This window comes from Mesitornis unicolor, unplaced genomic scaffold (genome assembly GCF_000695765.1).
Source record: "Mesitornis unicolor isolate BGI_N332 unplaced genomic scaffold, ASM69576v1 scaffold10572, whole genome shotgun sequence".
In the NCBI taxonomy this organism is placed as follows: domain Eukaryota; kingdom Metazoa; phylum Chordata; class Aves; order Mesitornithiformes; family Mesitornithidae; genus Mesitornis; species Mesitornis unicolor.
The window spans coordinates 28,064-37,978 of record NW_010171206.1 but is presented as its reverse complement, the minus strand read 5'-3'; the positions used below and the strand labels follow the sequence as shown (position 1 = coordinate 37,978).

At 40.6% G+C, this 9,915-nt stretch overlaps 1 protein-coding gene across 1 annotated transcript in view; it reads right to left on the bottom strand.

Annotated features, from left to right (window-relative positions):
• LOC104537157 (calcitonin receptor-like) overlaps positions 1–9,915 on the bottom strand; it is a 33,543-nt gene that overhangs the window by 10,659 nt on the left and 12,969 nt on the right. The window contains exon 4 of the mRNA XM_010179961.1: positions 2,328–2,440. Coding sequence (XP_010178263.1) covers positions 2,328–2,440 — 113 coding nt within the window. The remainder of the gene's footprint in view (positions 1–2,327; positions 2,441–9,915) is intronic.

Below are 9,915 nucleotides of genomic sequence, written 5' to 3'. Positions count from 1 at the left end.
TTCCTGCTGATTCAAATTTAACTCAAAGTCACATTTACACCATCCTGACCATTTAGAACAGACAGGATCTGAATGTAAATATCATTCACCAAATTATGGAAACCTATGCATATTTACTGCAAATACGCTAGGTCTCCTAGTTTTCCTTCACAAAGATAAACCACAACATTTCTAGGGTGTGCAGATGCTTGACAGCTTGTTCTGAGAGCACCAGCAACCCCAGAAAGGGAAGACCAGAGTACAGAGAAGATGAGACAACTTTCTCAATACAGAGTAATGGGAGAGGTTTTTACCTGTGTGCATCTGACATTTCTTCCACTCCATACTAAGTGGTTGCTATGTTTTTTCATTATATTATATTTATAAAATTTTTAAGCCTGAATTTAATTTACAGACAAACTGTTCAAAAATATGTTGTTTTGCTACCTATCCTATATAAAACCCTTAGCCTGAAACAGCTAAAAGTAGGAAAGGCTTCCAGACATGCAAGTCTATGTGCACTCCAGAGGACTCTTGATTATTCAAACTATCTACTTTTCAGCATACAACTGCTAAATAAGCTTAATTGTATATCTGGGACTCTGCAATAGCATTTTTGATTACTCCATGTAAACTTACTACGGTAAGTTCTCAATAAAGCTTTCCAAATATAACAGCGAAGACAGATCAGAATGGACTGAACTGTCAGCTAACAAAGCATATGGTCTACCATTTTTAAGAACTGGCTGCAATATTTTTTTAAAGTGATCTATCTGAAAAGTATAGCATGTTGGTATTTCCAGTTAGCTTCAAATAAATAATGACCTATTTTATCAATTTACACACTCCTTGAACTGGCAATGTGTCATATCCCTTCTGAGATATAGGACTTATAACATGCTGACTAATCAGACTTTTAGATTATGCAGATTTTGTCATCCTGGGCTTAGAAAACTTCTAAAAGAAACACTTAAATGTTCTTCTTTTGTTCCTCTAGAATTCTTCACTTGATTCTCTAATACCTCCAATGCAGTTTATTATTATTATCTGTAGGTACATAGAAACAGTTTACAAATGAAGCATACTCCTGTTTTTGAAGACTTGGATTAAAGGTCACAATCTAACTCGGCACTTCTGTAAAGACAGATTCTTTCTGCATTTTCCATAATTTTTTGTTTCAGAAGAATCTTGCTGTACATATAATTTTCCTTTGTGTTCTATCTGCACTTCACTTGAATGATGTTCAAAATTGTTCTTCTGGAAGGCATGGATAATAGGTAACAGAACTACATTTTTTTGCTTCCCTACATAGGTCAACATCTGGAAAAATTACATTTTTGCGGTGCTTCCATTTACAGCCTCTGTGAGCTCAGATTGTTACTATTATTCTCTCTTTGTCACACAGGTGAGCCCCATTTTGACATGAAGGTTCCTCATGCTACAAAAACCTTTAGAATTAATCTCCTGCCTAGTCTAGCAGACTTTTCCAAGGCCCTTTAGGCTGGATCATTACTAAATATAACCACATACTGCTTTTTGGCTGCATAAAAAAAGATTATCCAACACAAACCCTAGATCAAATAACTTTTTGACTCTTTTCCTTCCACAATTCCAAACAGTCACAAATTATTCTGTCACAAATCTGTAATAAGATTTTCCTGGATCTCCACTCACATTTGAGAAATAATTTTATTTTCATGAGCTCCCCTAACTTAATTTTTTCAAGCTTTTCTCAGATTTCTCTCTCCTTGTTTCTTTTGGTGCTTTTATATTTAGGTCTCCTCTTTCAGCTTAGCAACTTGATTTTGGAAGTATTGATGCAAATGCTTAGTTCATTATTGTACACAGTCTCAATGACTTCAGTTAAACTGTTAAAGTTAAATATGTTCAGTCCTATAGGATTTTCTAGATTAATGATACCTTCATAGATATTTATTTTCAAAGGGACAGGGTGACAGTCTTTGTTTAAGAAAAATAACTTTAACTTACATTAACATTACTAGCCCTGCAGAGAAGACATCAAAGGCTTGGAAGATACTTGCTACAGAAAGCAAAACTGAAATTCTAAAGGATCATTCTATTACTGTTGAAGAATCAGGGAAAAATCACAGGAATTAAAAGATGCATTTGAAAAGTAGTGCAAAACTTGTCACATGAATTGCTGTTAAATTATCCACCCTGTTAGCAAATAATTTTAATAAACTAAAATCATAAGGACAATGCTATTAAAGTCTTGTGTAATAAATAAAGCTAAAAGATGAGGATTAGTCTGATCTCTCTTATATGTGCCTTACTGCTAGCCCAGCCCAAAATAATTCCCAATCACTGCCTTTTAAACTGTAGCATACCTTCAGTTTTTCAGAGGTGAAAGAGTTGCACAGGGTATAGTTGGACCATGTTCGGTTGCTCTCAGGATGGCGGAACCAGTTTCCAGTTTCATCACAATATTTTGAGGCCCTCTCTGATGATGAAATGCAGTAACAGTTATTTTATTATATGCATATTACACACTTAAAAATCCATTAAAATATTCTGTTTGAAAATAAAATTCCCGTGTAACAAAATCCAAAGGATTTTCAACTTATGCAATTAATGTACATTTTTCTGGTTTGGTTTGATCTGGTTTTGTTTTTCTCAGAGATTTATCTGATGGTATACTTCTTGTTTATTCGTCTCCTTTTTCCTTGAATGAATACAGTATCACAGCATCACAGAATCCTTATGGTTAGAGAAGATCTTTAAGATCATCACGTCCAACCATTAACTAACTCTACCAAGGCCACTTCCAAACCATGTCCCTGAGCACCATATCCAGATGGCTTTTAAATACATTCAAGGATGGTGACTCCACCACTTCCCTGGACAGCCTCTTCCAGTCTTTGATAACCCTCTCAGTGTAGAAGTTTTTCCTAATGTCTAACCTAAACTTCCCCTGATGTAACTTGATGACATTTCATCTTCTCTTATCAGTTGCAACTTGTGTGAAGAGACCTGCAGCCGCCTCTCTACAACCTCCTTTCAGGTAGTTGTAGAGAGTGATAAGGTTGCCTCTCAGCCTCCTTTTCTTCAGACTAAACAACCCCAAGTCACTCAGCTGCTCCTCACAAGACTTATTCTCAAGACCTTTCACCAGCTTTAATTAATTAAAAAATACTGTGTAGAGAAAGGTCAGCAAGCAGTGTTTAAGCCAGACCCAGAGTGGAAGAGACCTGCCCACTCCCTGTGCCAGCCAAATCCTGCTAGAGGCGAGCAGGAGGGTTCTCTGAGGCCCCAAAGCATGCAGGCAGTGGGAGAAGCAGCCTCACAAACATTTTGGCACAGGTCCCAAGTGTTCAGTTTAATTTAAAATGGCTGCGGAGTTCTCTGTTTAAATAATCTGATGTGTGTTTGGTGTCTCCACAGGTGTCTCTGGTGCTGGTTCCTGTGCTGCAGGTGGCTGTGGCATCTTTCCCCAAAGCCCTGCCATGCCAACCGCCCACCAGGCTCTTGCTCTTTTGCACACATTCATCCTTATCCTGTGGCAAGGGGATGGTCAGGGCGTCAGCACTGTAAAGCCCAGAGGGATGCCTGGAGCCACAGATGTGTGCTGTGCCCATGTCCTCCCAGCCATGCAGACATTTCTGTCTGGGAAACTCTGAATGCTGAGGTGCAGACAGTCACTCCTCATCACCTGCCAAGTTTTGGACCAGTTCCTTTGGCCTTCCCTCAAACATTAGCCACATGGGAGTCACTGGAATGTCTGCCTGGGCAAAAACAGCAGGATAAGATCAGAAGCTTAAATTATTTGATATTTTCTTAGACAGTGACACAGCTGTTTATTTCTGAAAAACACAGGTTTTCAAGTCTGACTTTTAAAATAGCCTAAAAAGTCTGTCTTGACTTCCCTTTGCCTATTCTAGCTTTATAATTTTACTGGCTTTATACACAGATAATCAGCATTTCCAGTCAATAGACTTTTACAGAGGCAATGACAGTTTGAACACATATATTTTTATTTTTTGTGTTCAACATTTGCATTTATTTTTCTTAATGAACTCTGATAATTAATGAGTCTATTAATTTGGAATGTTTGTATTCCCTCTATACACCCTAAGGCAGGCAACTGATCACACTGGCAAAGTGAAGACTGTATAGACTGAGCTATCTTCCTCTGACTAGAAAAACACTTTCTATAGTGCCATTGCAATAATAAAAAAAAAGTCAATCCACATAGCATACTTTCAAAAATACTGTGAGTTTCACTGTTTTGCAAGACTTGTTGAAAATCAATTCATGCATCAGCAACACTAAGAACAGTAAATGTTATCTCAGCCTTTCATCGCTGCAGCCTGGAGATAATCTCAGACTGTGTAGCAATGTTCTCGTTGTACTCATTGCCAGATATTATCTAAAGCTGGAAAAAGTTTTCAGCCATAGATAAAAGATGAATGGTTATACTACCATGGAACACAGTGTACAAACATCATACCTACTATCCCATGCACTCCGCAAAGTATACAGCTTTTGTTACTATGATATAGAGTATAATGGCAATATCATCTATCATTTCTGCACTTTAGTGCTTAGGCAGGCACTCTGCCGAAGTTTAATGTGGCCTCTGTAAGTTAAGGACAAACCTGTTGCCTCATACTTTTCCTTGAAGTAAGACAAACACAATTGATCCAAGTCTGGAAGTGGCCATGGCCCATGGGTTTCTTGCTGTGATATTGTCAGAATGTGAGACTGGGGGATAAGCCTCCCTGTTGTCCATTCCAGCGACTCAAACAGGTCAAACATCTCTTCTAAACCAATGATTTTATACAGAAATAAAGCTATGAGCCTGTAAGCCAAGCACTGTTCTACTGCAAGTAATTCTACAGTCGCCCAGCAGCAGATGTGGGATTATGAACCTGAGCATATATTGGTGTTTATGCTGACCAGAAGAATCTAGTAAGCTATGAAAAAATACACCCAAATAATACCCAAAGGATGGGTAAGAAAGTACTAGCAAGGCAAAATGGAAGTAGTTAGCATAGAAAGACACATATTTCAAGAACTTTCTAGGAAAATGGGATAAGAGAAATCTTGTCCACGAGAGCAGTTTCATGGAAGTAGTGGAGCATCTAAAAAGATTAACCAGTAGTAATATTTTTGCATGCACTACCAATAGTTATTTTATGTATCATATTTTTATAAAAACAAGTCAGTTGTTTATATGTAACAGATATCTTAACCCAATAACTCTGGAACAAACATGACAGCTCTGTCAATCAGGTTTTTTACAATTAGACCAACTCTACAGCTAGCAGATATTAAAAGAGGCAACACCATTTTTTATTTATTGCTGAGTTATAAGATGGAAGTAGAAAGAAGTTTTCCTCTGTTGCAGTGCATGCTCAGCACATACCAGACATTGGATTCTTTGCCATTGTTTGGATAGACCTGTGTAGTACTTAGTTTTGCAGATGAGAGAATAGCTGATGCAGCACGTCTGATTTACTTACATCCTCAGTAAAATATTCTAGAAGAAAATTTTTCAAAAATGAAAAAATGATCTGATATAATACAATGCAGACTCTAGAAAACTTCAATTCCAGTGGCCTAATAAGTGAAGAGTTATCATTATCACCAGAATGCCTCAGTCAGCAGAACTAGAATCTATATAATAAAGTCATATTGTGCACTATGGGGATAAGGATTGATTTTTAAAATACAGCTGTCAAGCTTGCAAAGAACCAGGATAGAAATATACAGAAGGGTAGAAGGAAAGGAAGCAGCTGGACAAAGAGTCCAGTTTTGTTTTATGTATCACTGTCTAATTGATATGACTTCAAGAGAGGAAAACAGGACCAGCAGAAATACAGAGTTGGCTATTTTACGGCTTTTTTTTAGGAAATTTGTGTTTGCGGCAGCAAGTGAAGGGCTCCCTGAGGCCCAGACCTCTCTACGCTGCTCAGGGGGCTCCAGAGGGTCCCTGGGTCTCCTACCCACCGAGGAAGCTGCTCCTTGCCCATGGTGACCACAGGCACGTTGCCTTGCCAAGGCACAGTGCTGGGTGGAAAGGAGCACATAATGGACTGGGCATGCTGAAGGGGAGACCATGGTTGGGAAGGTCCTTGAATTGGGGGATGCCTGAGGAAGTGACCTCTCTGTCTGCCAGAAACTGGTGGGGTGGAAGAAGCTGCAGCTGCTGCTGCAATCTACAAGGTCTCTATGGTTTGTGGAAGACCATGATTACTCATCTGCAATGACTGCTCTTGTCAGCTTGGCAACCTACTCAGCTGAATGCTTTGTGCATTTTTCCAGCTGTGATTTGTGTCCCTCAAATCCAGCCCCTTGTGGTCACTGGTGTGTGGTCACAGCTGGTAAATCTAAAAGGGTCTGCAAGAGCTATTCAATCTGTTATCCCTTCTTCTGCATTGCAATATTTATCCTTATTTCTCTAAAAGCATTTTATAAGAAAGACCAAGCAATTCGGAGATCATAGTATGGCACAAGAAGGGAGCTGCAGAGAATACAAATACCACAGTGCTCCCTCTGCCCACTCCACTGCTGTCATCCATACTCCAGACTAAGGGGACCTCACTCCCTTCAGCCAGTGTCAGAGCAGGAAGACAAGGCTAGACTTCTCTGTTCCTCAGCTGTGAGAGGTAACAACACACTGATTATCATCTGAGGTAACTGCTTATGGACACATATGGATATATTTCCAAATCTCACTTACAGAAACTTTGCTCTTGGAGCCACATGAAGAGTTAAGAGTAACTGGTCTACAAAATGGAATGAAAGACAGAAACCCAACAAAGTCAGGCCAGGCTTGCTCCCTGCTGGGGTGGCTACTGCACTTCTCCTCTGCATTTTGCCAAAGAGGAGAAGGAGCAAAAGGGAAATGAAAAGGTGTGGCTCCCACAGTGCAACTTGCACATTCATCTCCATTGTTATTTGACTGCACCAAATTAATCCTGACCAAATGCATCATGCAGGGAGAGCGAGGTGGGTAACATAGCACTCCCCTGCCACAAACCCAACAGCCTGTGCATGGCACAGGGCAATACTCTGCTTCTCCTCCCTCCCCCAGTAAATCTGCCTTGCTAGACCATTACATCCACAATATATTTCCATTTTTTATATTTGCAAGAGTATTACCAGCATGAATTACATACTACATTACTATCAAATTCAATTCCTAGCAATTTCTGCATGACCTGGAAATATTTCAAAGGGATTTAACCAAAGATTATCCTGGATAAAATATGAGTATAAAACACAATTCAGGAGAAACTGCACATTGCCTGAATAGAGGAGTATAACACTCAGCCTTGCTTAGAGCTTCATGGTCAGGAGTGGATGAGACAATGAATTTCCTGCTGTCGCTGGAGTTAAAGCAGTAGGTCTCGGTACATTTTCCAAATTGATTTAGTTTCATGTATCATCACATTGTGCGCAATGGTCATTGTGAGGATGAGATTGCTACAAGAGGCAGCAGTTGTTTCTTGAAAAGGACAAAGTTGTCACAGCTTGTACAGAGGGGTTTCTGCTTGTCTCTTAGCTTTAAGATCCTCATTTCCTTTCACAGAGTAGACCTTCCTCAGGTGAGGAAAGAAGTGTGGGAAGCTCTAGCTAACTGAAGTGACTAGGTTATCACAGTGGTCCTTTTTTTCAGAACACAGATTTCTGTCTAGTATGAACTCATGTAACTTCAGTGAAGTATGTGGGACTACATCTGGTTGTTAGTTGTGAAGGTTTCAGACACAAAAATGAATGGAGCACTGCGTGTGTTCCCCATCATTTTGCTTCTCAGTCCTTTTCTCCAGAATATGATTTCACCGTATTTATTTTCTAACATATTCTAGCAATTTCTTCTTGGCGTAGCTGCTGAACGTTGCTGGGGGTTCAGATATAGAGAGCTGCTATATAACGCCCACAGGTGCAGATGGGAGGAGGATCTGCTCCTATCTTGCCAGAAAATGTTTCACTTTTTCAGTTACAAATGATGTAAGTATCAAAGCACAAAAAGGAAGCTAAATGACATCTTTTTATTCCAGGGCTCAAAGCTATATGTGGCCTCAAGCTAAAGTAACTCAGCCATTGGTGAGCTGATTCATAGTGGTTCTGAAGGACTCGGTGCAGTCCAAAGCAGCACATGCTTGTTTGTAATGAGAAGAAAATCTGACAGGCACTGCAGTTTTCATCTTGTGAAACCACTGTTCTTTAGGATGAATTTTCTGTTTCTCAGCAGAAAATCTAGCTGTATTTTGGTTAACAGGCATAAGTTAACAAAGGAAATAATGACTTGTGACACAAAACCTGACAGTCTTCTCAGGACAGCTGAACCTGTGCCTTTGGCCACCTCTAAGTGGCAGCCACTTCCATTAGCAGTTGAAAGACTACTAGTCACCCCCACCATTTCTTGTCTCCTTCCTACTTTATTATGTCCCAGTGTGAGAATCAGCCACCTGTAAAGCAGAGGCTGGTTAACCTGCTGGTTTGATGCCACAGCTGTACTATGTGCTGGGGAATTCAGCAGCTGCTCTGGGCAAGTGGCTCTGGCTCAGCCAGGAGATACTGAGCTGCTGTCAAGCCAAGGAAACAGTGTCGTCAGACCAGGATGCAGGCAAAGAGGCTGACAGAGGGGCTGGAAAGGAGAAGAGAGATGTCCTAGAGGAAAATACGAAGTCCAGAAGACCATATATATTGTTCCTAAACAGGACAGCAGAGAGAACAACAGGAAATTAATTACTGGAGGAGGCTTTTCCTCCTATGGCTGTGTACAGAGAACAGGAATACTAAAAATTCCCAAATCTGCAAGTTTTAAAGCATGGCAGAAAGAGTAACCACGGCATGCATATACTGTGGGCCAAACTCTGCAGCACACATCTGTACATTAAGAAGTGATTTGCCATCAGCCGTATGAGCCATAGATCTTGGAGTTAATAAGCATTGACAAGTGGAGTGATGTGCTCCTCCATGGAGGGCTTCAAGTGTTACTTTGAAAAGTGCTGCTGTAGCAGAGCAATTAGTTCAGAACAAGTCACTGACTTGTGCACTGACTTGCACTCAAAGCTGCAAATAGGTGGCTTGGGAGCAAGCAGGAGAGTGGTTCTGTCATCATCCCCATGCAATGAGGGATCAGGAGTCATGGAGAGACTTGTGTGATCACAGGGCTGCCCAGTACCCACTTTGGCAGGTATTAGCTGAACATGGAGTGCACATAAATTAGGACTGTTAGTGCCACAATTTTTTTCTATTAAAACCATGGATGCAGGGAAAGCAGAAGCCCTGTAGTAACTTGTTCTACTGATCAAAGGGGCTGTTGTCATATGGGGAGGATATAATGAACAAAACAGGGGCCAAAGCATGAGGTACGGACCCCATACAAAAGGCACCTTTAACAAAAAGGACATTGAAGTGCTGGACCGTGTGCAGAGGAGGGCCAGAAACATGATCAAAGGGCCGGAGCACCTCTTCCATGTAGAAAGGCTGAGAGCTGGGGTTGTTCAGCCTGGAGAAGGCTCCAGGGGGACCTTATAGTGACCTTCCAATACCTGAAAGGTGCCTATAAGAATTCTGAGGAAGAGCTGTTCACTAGGGCATGTCGCGACAGGACAAGGGGTAATGGTTTTAAACTAGAAAAGGGTAGATTTAGGTTGGATATTAGGAAAAAGCTTTTCAATATGAGGTTTGTAGATCACTGGAACAGGTTGCCTGGAGAGCTGGTGAAGGCCCCATCCCTGGACATAATCAAGGTCAGGCCTGATGGGGCTCTGAGAAACCTGATCTAGTAACATTGTCCCTGCTTACTGCAGAGGGGTTGGACTAGATGATCTTCAAAGGTCCCTTCCAACCCAATATATTCTATGATCCTATGATTGTATTTAGTCTGTTTCCTTACTTTCCAGTTGGGCACATACATTTTGGGTTAAACTTGTTGAAAATGTTTAGATTTATATACTGCCA